At 38.0% G+C, this 19,611-nt stretch overlaps 3 protein-coding genes across 3 annotated transcripts; 1 reads left to right on the top strand and 2 right to left on the bottom strand.

Moving 5' to 3' along the window:
• Nucleotides 1–20: 20 nt before the first annotated feature.
• Nucleotides 21–1,537, bottom strand: J4E83_009835 (uncharacterized protein; the record flags this gene model as incomplete). Its single annotated transcript, XM_049336720.1, has 3 exons — nt 21–98; nt 161–926; nt 978–1,537. The coding sequence occupies 3 exons, from the start codon at nt 1,535–1,537 to the stop codon at nt 21–23; spliced, it is 1,404 nt and encodes a 467-aa protein (XP_049184146.1).
• A 1,053-nt stretch (nt 1,538–2,590) lies between these two features.
• Nucleotides 2,591–3,940, top strand: J4E83_009834 (uncharacterized protein; the record flags this gene model as incomplete). Its single annotated transcript, XM_049336719.1, has 1 exon — nt 2,591–3,940. One exon carries the CDS (start codon nt 2,591–2,593, stop codon nt 3,938–3,940), a length of 1,350 nt encoding a protein of 449 aa, XP_049184145.1.
• Nucleotides 3,941–5,134: 1,194 nt separating this feature from the next.
• Nucleotides 5,135–6,158, bottom strand: J4E83_009833 (uncharacterized protein; the record flags this gene model as incomplete). The annotated part of the gene is made up of 2 exons (XM_049336718.1): nt 5,135–5,535; nt 5,609–6,158. 2 exons carry the CDS (start codon nt 6,156–6,158, stop codon nt 5,135–5,137), a joined length of 951 nt encoding a protein of 316 aa, XP_049184144.1.
• Nucleotides 6,159–19,611: the final 13,453 nt, after the last annotated feature.

Here is a 19,611-nt window from a genome sequence, read left to right as displayed (position 1 = left end):
TCTTCTCGTACCGTCTCCCGCTACTCCGCACCATTCGAAGTAGCGACATCGGGGTTGGGATAGTACCATGCAGCTACGGCTACGATGACGTAGACGATCTGTTTTGAACTGTTAGCAAGAGTGTCCAATCATTAATGGCCGGACTGTACAAGAGACTTACGATAAGCATAGCCCCTTCCAGATAATTCGATTCTCCATCCCTCAAAAAGTTGCCCACAACAACAATAGCCAACACCAACAGCACGATCATGAAAATCTCAAAGTTGAGATCCATATCCTTGCCCATTGCCCACCCGACGAGAACCACAAGCGGGGCGTTGAAGAGTGCAGTCTGGATGCTTGGCCCGATGCAGTGGAAGAGCGCGAAGTTGATCTGGCCATCCCATGCTTCGTCAATGGCAGTGAGGTGCTCGGCGGCTTTCTCAACGAGCGGCAGCATAATGAGACCGAGGAACTGGTCTGGCACGCCGTTTTCGACTACATCTTCGATGCGCTCGACGAGGAAGACGGCGAGAAGCGTTACGATAGCCAGAGACAGGATGAGCGCGACGACGCACTCCGTGAACGTAAACTTGGGCTTCGCAAGATCTTCATGGTGATCGAGATCCGCATGCTCATCCGCCTCGAGAACTTCATCGAAGAGCGAGTGTTGAGAGCGCGCGTTGTACCAGATGAAGATGCAGAAAGCGATGATGAGGAGGATCGACGTCACTTGACTGATTCGGAGGACGTTGTGCTGCAGGATCTTCTCGGTGAACTCGTGGTGCTTGGACGCTTTTGCGACGGCGGAGCCTTTGAGCGCGGAGTAGTAGGCAGATGGGATGAGTAGACCGAAACCGGCTACGAGGAGGAGGCCGGAGCCTACTTCGCTGATGGAGGCGTGGAACTTTTGCGACATTTGGCGGAGGCCGCCTACGAAGAAACAGCTAGAGATGTAATCAGTATATGTACACACGTGAACATCCCATGATACTTACAGTCCAAGGCAAAGCAGCAAATTCGTGATAATCGACCCCAAAATCGCAGCCTGGATGACCGGAATGAGGTTCCCATGTTCACTCGACCCATCCTGAGAATGGTGCTTGGCAATCAAGATGATGAAGAGAATGATCTCTACAATCGAACCAAACGCGGTCTCAATCAGGATACCAGAAACCTTCGGCATCTTTCTCGCAAACTCCTGGCCCGCGAAACCCAGAAGATTGGCCACAGGCACCATGGCAATGTAGCTAGTCGCAAAGATAGCAATCGGCATGCCTGGCGCGGCAAAGTGCAGTACGATAGCTACGATGACGAAGGGCCAGAGGAGGTTTGTGTATTTTGCGGCATTGCTGCCGGATCGCCATGCTACGTTGATGAAGTGCGATGGGTGAAAGCCTTTGCGCCCACTTTCGCCATCGGGATGGATGTGCGAGGGGATGATGTTGTGCAGCAGAGGTGTAGACTCGGCATCATTGTTTGACCGGCTGTTGAAGTGGTCGGATAGGACGCGCGAGACGTTGTGCGAGTTGTCGTGGCCGTGGCGTGCGGACGACATCCTGACGGTACCTGGTGGGAGGATTCCGGGTATTCGGGAGTGAGGGCAGCTGTGGTTGGCCGAGGGCCCTGGAGCTCTGTGCAGCTCTTGATTGGCTCCCCACGGTAAGGTGATGGGCGGGAAGCTTATGAGAGAGCGTAGCAGACCTCGCGAACAGAGATGCGAGATGCGATTGATGCTTCTTCCTGCGCAGGGCAGTTGGGATGGAAGAGCTGAGGAGCTGAGGTACGAGGTTTTGCGGAGAAAGCGGTGACGCGATTCGCGACTGCCCAGACGCGGCTGGGGCTGGGCATTGGCTGAAAAACAAGGCAGGATCGTCGCGGTTGGACGACGTGTCAACCTTCTCCATCTTCAGCCTCCATGATCGACGAATCTACACGTCGCGATATATTGTCGCAAGGAAACCGCTTCTCTTCTGGATCGTGATGACACGTAAGAGAGGGAGTCGACGATGGCACCGCGATGGCAATGCATAGCTACCGCTGGCGAGAGGGCTGTGCATCAGACTGACCCTCTAAGAGTACAGCGCAGGAGGTCGTACCATTCCAAAGAACAATGATGCATCGCATTCTCCGATGACCTTGCCGGCTAAGTCAAAGCGTTGGTAGAGTCCTCGGATCGCCCTCGATGCCTCGTGGAGCGCATCTTCCTAACGCCAGACTCGCACTCGTGGTACAGCTCCTGTCGCTACCGCGGAACATATCGGTTACCCCCTAAAACACACACAGTAATTATGCCCCTCGCCCAACGGAGATGCGAGGGTTGGAAACCAAGATCCAGGACTAGTGGCCCATGCAATGTCTTTCGACTCAATGGTACAGTCACCAGAGCCAATCTCTGACCTTTGCGACGTGTGATTTGCGGATACCCTCGTGGGTGAGTTGGGATATCTTGCGTTCGAGGTTCATGAGTGGCTTGCTAATCACTCGATGCCATCGCAAAGCATGCTTCCAAGCCTTGGGTACCGCGGTAAGGAATCCCCTCAGGTATGTAGTCCTCGTAGATTTTTGAACTTGCTCCCGTTATACAAAAACCCCTTGGCTATTATTTTAAATGGACAACCCCACACAGCCCCCAACAAACAACGCCATCCTCATGACCACATCCCCCGTGGCATGGGGATTCCACGGCAACTACGAGGACTTTGTGAAGAATGAACTGGTACCTGTGGATAACCCACCCGCCGATGGCAACTGCGCTATATGCCGGCTCGATTTCGCCCATCAGGACCAAGCGGAAGAGCAGCCATCGGATGAGCACGGCTATGGAATGACGACCCAGGACAGAATCCTTGCTGCTGCGATCGCCGCAGCAACGGTCGAGCAAACTCCCCAAGGAAACGTCGTACAGATTTGGAAATGCAATCATTTCTTTCACAAAGACTGCATCTGCACTTGGATAGACGGAGACGTCACTGCTACGGCCGCTCGTCGATCATGTCCGCTATGCAAAACCGAACTCGTTCGGTACGACCCCCTAGCCCGAGCCAGAGCTGTATGCCGCGAAATTCTTACGCATCAGGAAACCATCAATGGGTTGAACGTCGTATACCGCAATGCCGCTTCGACGCGCGCAAAGATGCAAGGCCTCAGGATAAACATAGACAGGCTCAGGCTCGGGTTCACTCACGACCCCTATGCTCTATTGACGAGCTCTAGAGATAATATCCGCGTCCGCCTACGAAATCTCATGCAAGCAGCTGGTATCACGGATGAACGATCCTACCTCGACCAACTCGATCAACTCATTATGTTTGGCGATTACAGCGTTCGTGACAGCGTAGACCTAGTGTACCGGTCCCAGCTCAGCATGTCCGCAGCAAAATTCGAAAGTCAAAAGAGGGACATACAAGCCCAGCTCCAACCCATCTACACAAAGCTCGACGAAATAGAACAGATTCTGAAAGAACTAGCCGAGGTGCTATACCAAAGCTGGGGCTACTCTCCAGCACACGCATCTGCCCGGCTCCTTGAAGACTTCGGCACTGCTGACCCTGATGAGATAAGTCCTTGGCTACTGGCTCATCTCGATGGGCAGTCTAATGTGGAGATTGACCTACATTTTGTTGTTATAGATGCGGAGTGGCTGCGCAAAAAGGCGGATTGGACTAGGTACTGGTTGGACCCCGCGGAATATGGTGCATCGTCGGTGAATGCGGGAGGAGTGGAGGATGAGGGGCATGAGGGTGCGGCGCAGGAGGGAGGTGAGTTGGGCGTGGTGCATGTTGAGGATGTGGAGGAGTTGGGGGAGGGTCAATACCGGGAACAGGCGGAAGAAGACGACAGCGTGGTGTATACCGAGGATGTGGTGGAGCAGGAGGGTGAGGAGCAAGATCAAGATGAACTCTACCATGAAATGGCAGAGTTGGACTTGGGCTCTCGAGCCACGCCTCATGAGATGTAGCCATTAAGGTTCGGGCTCAAATCTAGAAAGCAATGTTTGGGTCGAGCAGCGTGGTCGTTTAGTCGGGGGAGTTGTCGGGGTGAGAGAGGAAGTTGCCCGATTGGGTTAGTGCGCAAACTAGTATATTTCCAAACATTACCTTTGCGATGCAGGCTGCTGCCTCTTTCTGCTTTCGCATCCTCACATCGACAGTTAGATCTTGACGGCTTTCAAGATGTCGCAGTTCCTCGGTGGTAAGCAAGTGCACGCTGACGACGGCGATGCACTGCGTCACTCACCTCAGGCCGACGCTTCCCAAAACAACGCGCCTGTTCCCGGTACCAGCGAAGAAGAATCTGCACAAATCAACAAAGATTTGGATGAGCTTTGTCAAATCTTCCCACACAACGATATGCAATCTCGTACAGATAACCAAGACATTGTCAGTACCAATCGTCGATCTTGTCGCTCACCTCAAGCCGTTCCACGCTCATAATCTGACTCTCGCACAGGATGTTCCGTTGCCTCCACGTCCCTTGCGTAAATTGCGTAAACCGACACCCAAGAGCAGCATCTTGAAATTCGGAAGCGACGATGGCTCAGAGCTCGCACGGCCTTCTATCACTCCCGGTCCACCGCCTAATGCGCCGACTGGTCCCAGGTCGATGCAAAAGGCCTCTTCGCGCACTTCGCCACTGGCCCTTCTAGTATCTCCAGCACTTCTCGAGTGGCCTCGAACCGCTGAGCAGCATAGCGCAAAACGTAGATCGGACCGCCTTACGTCGCGCTCGCCGTCGCCAGCCCGTGTTCGTATCAAGCTCGAAGAGGAGAGCTCACCTGAGCCGGACATCAGTCCTCGCCCCACCAGAAGCGACTGGAATGCCAGAGACGTGGTTGCTGCTGATAGGGGTGGGTATAATGGGAAGAAGGCGGAGGTTAAGGAGATGGTGTATATGGCGGACCTTGGGATGGGTGAGGTGTTTACCGGGTGTTAGGGGATAGGGGTATGCCGAGGTGGGCGTTGTCGAGGTAGTTGATATGTGAAGATGGATTGAAGTCCAGCACGATACGACGTGGACAATATCTGGAGTCAATAAACATGGCGTTTGCCGACTACTGAGCTCTTCGTGAAACCTGTTTGATGTGTTGGTATATGGTATTCGTCATCCCTAATCATGCAGTAACTTCCAACCGCTATAACATCGATGTATCCGTCTACGCAAGCACAAAAGACATACCCGCCACCCCCGCCATCAGCACAGCCATACCCGTGTTCCGTCCCCAAGCCAATCCCGGCGCAGCACTCTCGTCGTCCTCACCGCTAGGCTGATTAACAGACTCAGCAGGCACACGGCTCCCCTCAAGCATATTGTCAGGCGCGATGCAAACCACGCTCGTCTTCGCCTTACCGTTCGCAACAGATGCGACGACAACAGGATGGGGACGAGTGATGTACTCATCGTACATGGTGAAATTGTCCAACTCGTGGTCGTAGCTCGAATTGCCGACACCGGCGGGACCATAGCCAACAAGTGGGGCGGTGTGGTAGTCGGATGGAAGTTGGACGCCGGTTGGGGGGACGGTGCAAGTCATGTTTGTTGTGTTGAGGGTGCCCCCTGTGGATGAAGTGGGTTAGTAAAGCATCGCACGCATAGATAAAGGGAACTTGGAGCTATGAATCCGACGTACCAATCATGCCCATGCTACTCGAGAAACCGGATCCACAGATCTCTTTCATCTCTGTTTCGTTCAAGTGCGGTGGAGGACATACGAACGAAGCGCGTCCGCTGGTGCCGTTGGTCATTTGCTCTAGCGCATCATCCGGAAGCGTTAACTCGCTTTCCAGATAGTCAAGACATTCTTGCGGTAGGACGCCATCGCAGCCGCTTTCGTCGTCGCCTTGTCTGACATTATCGACACCGTGGAAGAACCACACGCAGGTTTGGTCAAGGCTATCGGCGGGAGCGCTAAGGTACACCATTGACTGTGCATTGAAAGCCCTGCTCTGGGTGTCTGGGTTGCGGGACTCGCCGAATGTGACGGAGATGCGCAAGTCGGAGATGTTTGCTGTGCCGCTGCCGTTTACGGGGTATTCGTAGTGGTCGCCTAAGCGGTTTAGGTCGGGGCAGCTAACGTCGGAGCTGGGGTGGATTTCGCTGCTGTTCTGGGCGAGGGTTGAGGTGGTTAGGAGGGATGCTGCGATGAAGGCGCTGCTGAGACGAGATGATCGTGGTGCCATGGTTGGGATGTGTTTGTAGAGATTGTTTGGTCTTGAGAGTGGTGATAATTACGTAGAACGAGCGCGTCGAGTTGATTTTGTACATCCTAAGGCCAACCACTATGTTGCCCTGACCAGCTTGACGTCAGATCGTAGTCAGCCTTGTTTGTTTCGCTGTGGTGCAACAGGACGCCTAATTATATATTGTTATTCGCGGTCGCGGCTATGCGATACTAACGCTAAGCCTGCGATTAACGTAAAAAGGTACCTTAGAGATAAAGAGTAAAGTTTTACCGCGCGCAGCAAAATCCTCGTATTCACTAATTATCGCTTATTAGCTTAATTTACGCACTAGTAGAGCTTAGGCTACCTACCTAGAAGAAGTAGTCTTTTAGACAATTATAACTATTATAATAACTACTACCTATAACTATAGCTCTAGCTAAGTTAATTAAATTTGCGCGCAATAAAACTCTCTACTATTTATTCTATTTTTTTTACGTCTACTACTCTACCTTTATAGCTTAAAACTAGTTCTATATTAACTACGCTAGCTTTATAAGTTATAAGGTTTTATCTAAATAAGCTATATCTATACTAACTTTCTACTCTAAAGCCTACTCTCTAATTCTCTACTTCTCTACCTATACTACTATAATTTAGTAGTTAATAGACTAGTAACAATTTATAAGTTCTCTCTTACTTTTTCTTTAGTCTTTTATTTTAAAGCTTATTAATTCTAATTATATTCTTATTCTCTACTTTAGAGTTTAGTATAATATCTTTACTCTTAGCTATAACCTCTAAATCTATAAGCTTTCTCTCTTACCTTCTTAGTAGCTACCTTAAGTAGCGCAAAGTTAGCTTCTAATTTTTAGTTTATATACTATATTCTACTACCTACCTACCTACTTTTTACTTTAAACCTTGTACTTTATAAGCTTTACTCTCTCTTCTTTAGCTTCTTTCTTACTTTATACTAACTACTTTACCTTCTAGACTTAGCTTTGCTTTTAGTAGAACCTCTACTAGAATCTATAGCTATATTATAAACTACCTTGCTATCTAACTAGCTACTACTTTAGCTATTAAGATTTTAAGCGCGTTTAGCTTAAGCAGTAATAGTACTAATACTACTATAGATAACCTTAGTAAAAATAATAATACTACACTTAAAACTAGTAAAAGCGTTCTAGATACTATTAAGACTAGTAATATTAAAGTTGCGTAAGAAGATAAAAAGGCACTTAAGCGTATTAATAGTAATAATAAAGATAACTACTCTATTTCTAAAGGCCTTATTAATCTAATAGATAACTATAGTAATAAAGGCAATACCTTATCTCTATTCTCTATCTCTTCTAAGATTATTCTATAAACTTCTTATAAGAAAGTAAAGAAGTATAATAAGCTATATTAGCGTAAAAGAGAGTAGTATAAAATAAAGAGCTACGCTAGAGTTAAACCTCTCTATACTCTATTTAAGAATTAATAGACTAAGCTATAACCTAAAGAAAAGAGTAAAAATATATATTTCTAAACTCCTAATTTAAAATCTTATTCTTTTCTAGTAACTACTAATATCTACTAGATAAAATATAGTGCAGAGAATAAGGTTATATAAGTAGAGCTCTATTCTTCTATTCTTTTTCTTTTACTATTACTTCTCTTCTATTTTATTCTTCTAGCACGCTTAGCTCTGCTTTTTCTTCTTTCTAATATCTCTCTAGCTCTCTATTCTAAGATTTTAGTCTTTCTAGTATCTACGTCTAGACTTTACTAACTACACTACTACGTAGAATTATATTTTATAACTATAATAGAAAGACTTTATAATACCTATTCTACAAGAAAATAGATAGTATATATATAGCTTATTTCTTTTAGAGATCTTAGAAATTCTACTACTTCTACTATAGTAGAGAGATTAGAAGTATCTCTATTAGAATAGGTGCTTAATACAGTTAAGTGTATTGTATATATATGTTGTTGTTGTTCTTGTCTAAACGCTGTTTAGACCTAGCTTTTTCTAGCGCACTAACTCTTAAGCCTAATAGCTATTTAGCTTATTATTATGTTACTAGTTTTACTACTACATTCCTTCTACACTTAAGAAGAAGGCCTTCTCTTCTTCTTAAGTATAAACAAGAAAATAGCTCTTAGATATTCTCTTCTACCTATTATATTACTAAATTCTATCTACTTAATCTAAATATACTATACGCTAAACTTCTACCTAGAAATCTAAATACAAAATCTCTTTAGGCTGTTTCTATTCTAGTATATCTCTCTCTATTACTCTTCTTATTTTAATTTAATCTCTTCTACTAGCCTATAGCCTCTTCCTCTATTTCTCTAGTATATTCTAAACCTTGTCTTAATTACTTTTAATGTTAGTAGCTAATAATCTCTTAGGCTTAGATCTATATCTTTCTTAGGTTTAATCTTTGCTTTTCTATAGCGCCTACCTGTCTAGCGCTTAACCCTCTATAATATTAGCCTTTTCTCTAATAGATATTCTATTATCTCTAGTATATCGCTAGTATATCTATAAAGATATTTTAGAAGGTTTATACGTACTACACTGCTATTAGAACTTATGCGCTAGTTACTCTACTTTTTTACCTAAGAGCTCTTTAGCGCTTAGTAACTAGGCTATTAAAATAATAATATTGTAACTTTTCTTCTTATATATAGTAATTACTACTCTTAACTCTGCCTTTACGCGCGTAGCCTTTTACTATTCTCTCTCTATCTTCTTCTCTTCTTCTACTCTACTCTATCTTAACCTTCTTTCTCTACTATAGCTTTACCTAAGCGCTCTAAAGGTAAGTTAGCTACTGCAGACACTATACTAGTTACTATATCTACCTTCTACACTTAGAAGCTCGCCGCTAAGCTAGCTATTATATCTAAGGCTAATAATAGCTCTACTACCTCTACTACTATACCTACTCTTAAGTCTACTACAGCTAAGTAAGCTGCTGCTATTACTACGCACGCGCTTACGCTTTCTAAGCTAACTTCTACTAATAAGATAACTATTAAGCCTAAGGCTATAGACAATTCTACTGCTATTACTGCTTAGCCTATAACTAAGAGTACTAGTAATAATACTGCTCTATTGTTCTAACCTTTGCGTGCGCCTAAATAGCTGTTAGCTAAACCTACTCTACCTACTCTGCCTAAGACTACGCTCTTAATTAAAGCTAAGACTAGCGCTAGTGTTAGCTAAACTAATACTATTATAACTAACGTGCCTAATACTACTCTACTGCTCTCCTCTGTCTACAACGTTAACTCTGCTAGCTTTTCTTAGCCTAACTTAGCTCTAATAAAAGCCTCTTAGACGCCTACGTCTTGCCTTTCTAAGAAGTAGAAGAACTAGAGTAAGTCTTTACGCCTTTCTATCTTTACTCTAACTAAGGCTATTAAAGAAGGTAGGCATAGTATGCGTATAGCGAAGTTATATAAGTATAAAACTTCTAACTCTAGTTATAATTAGTATATTACCTAGCGTAAGTCTTTTCTCTTCTCTAGAGCCTTTTAACTAAACATTATTCTAATATCTTCTACCTTATTAGTAACTAACTAGAGAGCTTATATTATTACTCTTAGCTTTACTATAGATATATAGGATTACTTGTATGCCTTACAAAGCGTAGAACATATGCTTAGGCCTTCTCTATCTATTCTAGCTACTAATTAGAAAAGCTATTAGTCTAATATACAGGTTAACGCTTATAGCAACTTCTACTTAGCTAATCTAGAGATAACTATTAGTAAATTCTTTTAGTTAGACAATAAGTCTGCGCGCTAGCTATTTAACTCTAACATAGAGGCGCTTATACTGTCTTATTACTTTAGCGCTAAGTTAGTTAGTATAATTAATTCTTTAGTTAAGAATTCTTCTATTAAGATTATTATCTATAGTTAGTGTGCGTTATTAAATTATAGAAAGATGTTTAGCTAGTGTATCTAGGTCTATATTAATAGCTAGCTAATAAAGAGTAGAGTTTGCACTAATTACTTAAAGCATAGTAATTATTAGGTCTACTCTTTTTGCAGTAAGTTGCTAACTGTTCTTTAGACACTTACTTTCTTATTTCTAGTATCTTTACTAATATATTCTTCTAGAGACCTAAGTAGTAAGGCGTAGCCTTAAGTCTACTATAGCTGCTAAGTCTATAGTTACCTCTAATATAATTACTAGTCTCTCTAAGGGCATTCTTACTTGTCTTAAGGCTAGTAAGAAGCTAACTACTATATCTAAAGAGGGCAATAAGGCCTTATTTACCTAGGCTAGCGACAGTATAGCTACTTAGTATAGATACTATTTAAGTAATATTAACGCTAGTTACAACTTAGCTTTCTAACTAAGCCTAAAGAATCTTAGCTGCGATTCGCCTAAGAAGGCTTCTAATACTAAGGCTACTTCTACTTCTACTAGCGCAACTTATATTTAGTTATTATTACTGCGCTTAAAGATTCTTAGTAAGAGTAATAATAAGTCTAGGTTAACTGTTGCTAAGCGTTAGAGCTAACCTACAAAGTCTAATCTATCTACTAGCTAGCCTACTCTAGACGCTGCGCTTTCTATTAGGCCTAATAGCTATTTAGCTGCTAGTGTTCTTAAGCCTATTACACTAACTAGAAAACCTTATTATTACGCTCTTTGTACTGTTTCTCCTTCTATCTAGGTTCTAGGTAGTAGTTGTAGTTAACCTCGCAAGTAGCCTAAGCCTAAGAAGGCTATCGCTAATAAGGTAGATGCTGTTAGTAATAATGTTATTAAGTCTAAGGCTTCTGCTATTGCTACTTCTATTACTACTTCTACTAGAACTACTAAGCCTATTTCTTCTTTAACTTCTACTAATTCTATAACTTCTAGCTCTACTAGCTCTTCTATGCGTAGGTAGTTCTCTAGTCTCTTTTCTCTCTAATTAACTCTTAGGTCTATCTATTCTACTCTATAGTTATAGCAAATAAAATTATAATATACTTCTAAGTCTTCTCTTGTTATCTTACATTCTTACACCTATAATATTGTAATAGCTAAACCTATATTACTTCTCTTCTACACTTAAAAGAAAGAAGGTCTCTTCTTTTTTAGTCTTAGGTTCTAAATGTTATTTAGACATAATCTTTCTATTATAATATTCTTAGGTTTCTAGTAGTTATTGTAATAATACTAGATTCTAAGCTACAATTAAGAAGTACTAATAGTAATAGCTTTAGCAGCCTTTATAATTATATAGAAGATCTTCTAATATCTTTCTAAATTAAAATAATTCTTTTGTAAAGTTAAGATCTATTTCTAAGGTTCTTAAAACTATTCTCTAGCCTATCTAAGAGCCTTTTCTTATTAGTAGATACTAATCTAAGCGCCTACTTAAGATATCTAGTTAGAGTTTTGCTATAGCTCTAGCTAAGCAGCCTTTAGTTAAATTTCTAACTACTCTAAATGTATCGCATTCTGTATTACAGCATTATAATATTCTTCTTACATTACTAATATATTCTAAGAGTATTATTATATGCTAGCTAGCTTTAAAATTCTAGTGTTATAATCTAGTGTCGCGTAGCAGTTCTTGTAAGAAAAGTAGATCTATTACTATAGGCTTAATAGCTTTTTAGGTAGTAAATATATTAAGTAAATTCTTCTATAATATCTCTATTACTACTTTCTACTCTTTCTACGCTTTAACTGCCTTATACTCTTCTACGCGCTCTTCTACCTCTTCTTACTCTTTACTCTACTACTACTACTATTATTCTACGCGTATTCTTACTATAGCTTTTAGCTCTATTAACACTATACCTAAAGGTAAGACTATCTAGCAGCCTATTATTAAGAGCGCGTCTATTATCTTCTTTAACTTTAATAACGCCTACTCTACTACTCTATAAGCTCTTCTGCGCGCTACGCCTAAGCAAGCGTCTACTATTACTGCGCTAGAGGCTACTACTTCTAAGCTAACTTCTACTAACAAGATAACTACTAAGCCTAATACTAAGAACTATTTAGCTACTATTGCTACTTAGCCTATAACTATAAGTGCTAATAAGTTTAATAAGCTAGACACGCAGCCTTTTAATAACTTTAACTTCTCTACTTTAAATAATAAAAGATCTCTTCTTAGCCTTTAAGAGTAGATTAATATTAAGATATTCTTAGGTATTACGCAAATAGATTTTAACTTTAATAACACACTAAGCGCCTTTTAGGCGCTTTAGAGTATTATAAGTAAGAACACTTTACGCTCTACTATACTGCCTAACTACTATAAAACTTTGTCTAATATTAAGAAATTTAGCCTCTCTATTAAGAGCTCTAGCTCTTCTAAGTCTAAAGTTCTTTCTAAGTTACCTATAAAAAAGCGTCTAGTACCTAGAGCTCTTAGTAATTAGGTAGCAGAGTTGCATAAGCTACTAAAGCGTATTTCTACCTCTAATGCTGTTATTAGCTAGAGTAAGTCTACTGTCTTTCTTTCTTGCTTTCTAAAAGATATTCCGCTAATATTGTATTCTTTTATAGTAATATATATATTGCGCGCTAACTTTACTATTAACTAGGTTAAAGACCTCTATAGATATATTATTAACCTTAACACTTTAGAAACTCTAGCTAGACTAGTTCTTACAGCAGCCTACTTTCTAACTTAGAGTAAAAAACCTTAGATTAAGCGCAAAATTAATTTAGCGCCTCTAAACGTATCTAAGAACTATTTATTCTTCTATAAGTTCTTCTCTCTTAGTATAAACTATAAGCAAATTGTCTTTAAGCCTCTTATTACTACACTTATATACTATTATCTTGTTAGCGCAATTAAGCATAAGTTAGCTTTAGGCAAGAATAAAGAGCTTAGTAGATATAATAAAATGTATAGCTATTGCAAACGTAGTTTAAAGCTTCTATTTAAGTTGTGTTGCTTAGTTATATTAAACAGCTTTCTAATACTATAGAGAACTTACACTAATTACTACGCAAAGAGCGCAGAACTCTAGTGCTTTTTTACTTATAAGTTTCTAACTACCTCTTAGACATCTACTTTCTTAGTATTAGTATAATAGCTAACTTATTCTTAGGTTAGCTTAACTTCTCTAGTAAGAAGGTTATGTTTACTAAGCTAGTAGATCTTAATAAGCCTTCTGTAGCATTCCGCCTCTCTTGTTAATTATTCTAACCTTTCTTTTCTCTTAATAGCTCTAATAGCCTAAGCGCACTTTAGTTATATAAGAAGAGTTCTGTAGTTTAGGCTCTGCGTGCTTCTAAGAAGCTAGTTAGTAATAGTAATTATAACTCTACTAAGAAGTTTTAGAACTTAGATATTAGTAACTATAGCAAGAGTATCTCTAAGAAGAATTATAAGCTAAGGCTTACTTAGCTAAAGAAGGCTATAGCTACTCTAAAGAGTCTTCTAGCTCTACTATCTTCTAAGCGTAAGCGCGTTTCTTCTAAGAGTACTATAAAGTCTACCTCTATTAAGAAGATAAAGAAACTAGTACTACTATCTACCTCTATATATACTCTTTGCACTTATAAGCTTACTGCGCCTTCTACTAAGGCTATAGATATTAATAATAATAAGAGTAATAAATTTCTTACTCTATCTAAGTCTAAAGGCTTATTAGTCTAGAAGACCTCTAGTAAGAAGAAGAAGAAAGGTAAGAAGTAGGTACGTTGCTTAGTTATAGGCTGCAATAATAGTAGCTATTCTCTATATATATTTGTAGACATAGTTTAGAGCTTAGTTATAGCGTTTAATATATATATATCTAAAACTACTTAAAACTATACCTGTAATATATATGCCTAATACTTATTCTAGTTAAAATCTAGCTTCTTTATTAGGATAACTGCTAACAATTACTAAGGTCTAGATAATACCTATTCTATATTTTATTTCTCTTCTATATTAACTAACTAATTGTCTAGTTAAGCTCTTAGCTATAGGCTTCTTTAAACTTTAGTTAACTCTAGAGTATCTAGAATGTCTTAGCTATACGTAGGCTGTTTAGGCGTCTTATTATTATTATTACTACTTACTTCTTAATCTACATTATTAGTTTTATTAGTAGAGAATATAGTTGCGGCGTAGTCTAGCCTATTAATCTTAGTAAGATCTACTACTATGCGCTAGTAAAAAGCCTTTAGGCAGTTTTCTAGCGTATAACTTTAGAAAGAAGTACTATTAAGCTCTTCTAACTAATACTAACCTTTCTTATTAACGCTGTAAATGCAAAATAGCCTTTTCTACTTAGGCAGAAACTTAGTAAGCGTAGATTAGTTGTTTTTGTAGAAAGAGTCTCTTAATAGAATAAGATTACCTAGAGAAAGCTTACTTAGCTAAAAAACTCTTAACTAGTTAAAATAGTTCTTATTCTTATACCTAAGACGTATAGTGCAGTTAATAGACTTCTTAAATTATTTATCTCTATAGTTAAACTAGCAGGCTTATATTATAAGAAAAGTAAGTATATTCTAAACGTTATTCTATAGAAGCGTCTACTAAGTTAGAATAGATAGCTTAATAGGCAAGATATGCTGCTAGCCTAAGACTAAGTAAGCTAGTGTCTTGTTTGTAGATTACTTAATAGTTGTGCAGTTAGCCTATAGAACGTTAGGTAAGTTATCTACCTAGTTACTAGAAAGCTTCTTTAGAGTAGCTATAATAGGCGCGTGCTCTTACTTAATAAGTCTCTGTCTCTAAGAGTAGTAGGCGCTTAAAATAACTCTGTTAATTCTCTATTACTTCTAAAGTTCTTTAATAAGGCCCTTGTTCTTAGAGCCTCTATTAGCTAATATCTTAAGTAGAATACTCTATTAACAAAATATATTATGTAGTAGAAACTTCTAAATACTCTTTAAGTTATTTTTAGCTAAGGCCTTAGCTTTAACCTATTGCAAAAGGTAGTCTTAGGCAATAATAAGGAACTTCTTGCTATTATAACTAGGCGGCATATAAATAATATTAATAGTAATCTATATAAATAGTACTATTAGTAGCTTTGTAGGCTAAAGCTTTTCTTAAACTATTACTAATATATACAATTAGCACTTAGAGTAAGACTATACATATTATTTAACTTAATTATACTATTCTTTCTAATAGTAGCGTGCCTACACCTTGCGCTAGGTACCTTTCTTACCTTAGTAGCTAGACTTATTATAGAGAGATCTAATAATCTTATACTACTTATCTATTAAGTCTACTACTCTTTGTAGAGGCTAGCTTTCTAAGAAGATTATAAAGAGATGTTGTTCTCTAATAGTTATTTAGAGCGCCTTCTTCTTAAACTTATAAAACTTAGTAGTAGATATATACTTAGGCCTTCTGCGAAATAGAAGCTAGCCTATAATTACTTATAACTTATTACTATAGCTATCTACTAGTAGTTAATTATTAAAAAAAAGATTTACCTAGTACGTTCTATACGCGTGCGCTAGAGCTTTACTAAAGATAAGCTAAACTGTATTTAGGTGCGCATTAATAAAGTCTTCTATATCTTTCTTAGGTTTATTAGACAGCTTCTAGCTATCTAGCTTAGGTATTCTTAAAAGAGTATTAGCTACAACGTTCTTTTTACTAGCTATATAGACAATATTAAACTTCTATATATTAAGAAGTATAAGCTACTAAGTAATTAGAGCTCTAGAGAGATCTGTTACGCTTTATTAGAGTTGCGCAATAAGCGTCTTTATATCTATTTTAACTTAGAAGTTTACTCTATAGATATAGAACTAAAACTTCTTTAGAGTAAGTAGAAGAGCCTTATATTTATACTTACTTAAATTCTAATTCTTCTTAGTAGTAGACTAAACTCTACTCTTAAAGCGTACTAGGTAATAATAGCTGTTTAGGTTAAGCTGCATAATAACTACACTCTAACTCTTCTTACTACTATTAACTATAAGGATAATCTTTTAGATAGGCTTAGTATAGTTAATAGAAACTAGCGCTAGAGTAGTTATTAGAGTTGTCTTAAGATATTCTATTACCTGCTTCTACTCTAGGCTCTATTTAAATAGTGCATTCTTGTAGAGGAGCTTAAATAAAGAGGCTATAATAATAGTAAAACCTAGTACCTATACTCTATAGTAAATATAGATTCTAAAGAATATTTAGACTTTCTTAGTGTTGTAATAATCTAGCTAACGCGTAATCTTATTAACCTTCTTCTTATTAAGGTAGTAGCTATACTTATTAATTTAATAGCTAATAATAATTATAGAGAGGTAGTAGAAGTTAGACTTATAGCTTAATATTATTACGCCTACGCGCTTAATGTCTATAAGCACTTTATTAATGTTTAAAAGGTATTTAGCGACAAACTACCTTATACCTAGTTTTACCTTATAGTTGCTGTAGCGCTTCTTTAGCCTCTTAATATACATGTTATTAAGGTATAGTATATACCTATTAGAGATATAGTCTTTATAAATCTTTATTATAATACGTACAAACTCTGCTAGAGAGTTTATTATACCTATTAGAAGTATATATTATTATATAAGTTCTAATAGCGTTAAAAAGGCTATTATATCTCTTAAGTTCTTGTATAGTTCTACTTAGTTATACTCTAAGAAGAAGTCTAATAGACTTATAATAACGCATTCTACAAATTTCTCTAAAAACTTATTAGAATTAGGTAGCAAGTTAGCGTTGTAAATTATAACTCTGTTAAGTTTTTAAGCATTATTAATTAGGTAATACCTCTTATCTTTCTTAGTAACTAAGAACTATAGGTTGTAATACTAGCTCTTATATAACTCTAAGGTACCTTTATTAATGTAGTTCTAAATTATGTTAATTATAACCTACTAAAGCTTTCTTAGAATAGAGAACTAGTTAGCTCTCTAGGCTTAATGTAGTACTGTATTAATAACAACTAGAAGAATAACGTCTTTACTAACTCTTCTAGATTCTCTAAAGTTCTAGGCTAGTGCTACTTCTTGTTAGTAGAGAACTTCTAAGAGCATGTCTTTCTCTACTAGTAATAACTCTAATAAGATTTTTATCTCTAAAATGCGTTTAGGTGTTATTTAAGTGCCTTAGAGAAATGCAGCGTATTATAGCTTAAAATACTTAGTAAATAGAGCTAATTAGCTATTAGTATTAGGTATTTGCTTTACTACTACCTTCTCTTTCTAGTCTAACCGCCTCTTAATAGGTTGCGTTAGTTAGCTAGAGTTATCTATAGGTTTAATCTTAACGCCTTTGCGCTTATAAGCTCTATTAATCTAAGCGTTATTTAGCTAACTTACTATATACTTAGTAGCTAGGCGCGTAGGTTCGCGTAACACTATAACTACATTAACCTTTAGTGTAAGGCCTTTATCTACCTTAGCTAGGTTCTTTGCCTAGAAGAACGCTTTACTCTATTTTGCAGTGTCTTTGTTACTAATACTCTCTACAATATTACTTAGAAGTTAGGCTAATAGCTCTTTAACGTCTTCTATCTTAAAAATATATAGGCCTTTATTATCTCTTATTAGTAGGCTTCTATTAGGCCTAAGACCTATTAACTTACTATTTAATCTTAATAAGTATGCTGTTAGATCTTTTCTAGAGGCTCTACGCTTCTTCTATAGAACCTATTTACTAATAAGTTGTATAGGTATCTAACTACTATTTAGTCTGCTGTCTCTAACCTTCTCTATTATTATACTTACTGCCTTTATATGCGCGTACGCTGCGCTGTCTACTAGCTCTTTAGTTACGTACTAGAGTGTAGCGCTAGCTACTACACTTCTATGCCTTTTTCTAACGTAGGTCTAGTATAAAGACTAGAAGCTATAAGCTTATTACTTCTAGTATATATAAATCTTGTATTAGCTTAGCTATCTGCGCTAAAGATATAATAGTACGTTAATCTATTAGTTGCATACTTAATACGCGCCTAAGCGTCTATTAGAAAAGAGTTGCCTAGAATAATTAGATTAGTGTAGAATTCTATAATAAAGAAGTTTATTTAGACTTTAATCTAGCCTATAATAATAAAGACACTCTAGATAATATCTACAAAGCTTACTATACTTCTATTTGTAGTAACTATCTAAGCAGCCTTTATACTACCTAGTAGTAATATAATTAGTAATATAGCTCTCTTAGCTACTTCTCTCTTAATAGTGTTTAGCTTAGTGCCTAAGTCTAAGAGGCAGAGAAAAGAGTTCCCTCTAATATTAATAGAGACCTTTAGGTAGTTTTAACGCAAGTGCTTAATACCTATTAGTTAGTTATACGCTTAATTATCTCTTAGGTAGTTATAATCTACGTCTTTAGAGTTATACTCTTAGCCTTAATCTATAATAATGTGCTGTTGTACATAGCTAATCTTCTAGTTAGTCTAGTGTTCTACCTTTAGGCTGTAGTAGTTAACTACTCTACTAGCTTCTACTTCTACTAGTACGTAGTTAGAGAGAGTGCTAAAGGTAATTATATTAACTACAGCGCCTAAGAGCTTATTAAACTTCTATTCTTCTTTCTCTTCTTAAAGCTTCTCTTATCTAGCCTGTTACCTTAACGTCTCTATAACATTAACTTTAAGCTTATCTAGCTTCTTATTTGTATAGTTAGAGTTAAATAGTGTTTTGTAGACTTTAGGCATGTTACTAAAAAGAGTACTAATCTAAAGAAGAATTAAAGTGCCTAGAATACTACAGATTATAGCCTGTGCATTAGGCTTAAGCTTATTAACAATCTTACGCTTTCTTAGTTACTTATTAGTTATCTTAGGCTTTAGTTCTAATTATTCTTATAGTATTCTAGATACTCTATTATCTAGTTGTATAAGATTATCTTCTTTGCTAAATTAGATAACTCTCTTTTTATTTAGCGCCTAATAGCTTAAAGAGTATTCTATTCTATTCTTATAACCTTAGAGATAAGAGATGTAATTATTACTAGGTCTTCGCAGTATTATCTTCTTCTAAACCTTAGAAAGATTGTAAGATACTGCCTTCTTAGGTTCTAAGAATACTCTAGAAATAGTTATAGCTATAATAGTGTTGTTGCATTAATTTAGGTTCGCTAGACGTAGGTAGTAGTCTAATTCGTCTTTAGCAAAGATGCTTAAAAGCTTCTAGAATTATTCTACGTTATCTACTTAGAGGCTTCTAGTAGAGTCTAGTATAAGCTAAACTAAAATAGCGTTGTTCTCTACACTAATTAGAGCCTTTAGGTTGCTAAACTAGGCGTTAACTATAAGAGAGTTAATGTTCTTCTTTAGAAATTGTTGCTTAATCTTAGCTAAAATGCTCTTAGTCTATAGTCTCTAGTCTAGGTTATTAATACAGCTCTAGAGGTTCTCTAGCGTACTCTACTAAAGTATATTCTATTTATCTATGTGTAGCTAGCTCTTGTCTATATACGCTTAAAGAGTTAGGTAGTTCTACTTATAATAGTTACTCTTATTATATACCTAACAATTTATAGTTGCTCTAAGAGCCTATCTATTTATAGTGCCTTAA

Source organism: Alternaria metachromatica, assembly GCF_023757995.1.
Source record: "Alternaria metachromatica strain BMP 0045 chromosome Unknown scaffold_37, whole genome shotgun sequence".
Classification (NCBI taxonomy): Eukaryota; Fungi; Ascomycota; class Dothideomycetes; order Pleosporales; family Pleosporaceae; genus Alternaria; species Alternaria metachromatica.
Note: the sequence above shows the minus strand (reverse complement) of the source record. Positions and strands in the feature narration are given on the sequence as shown.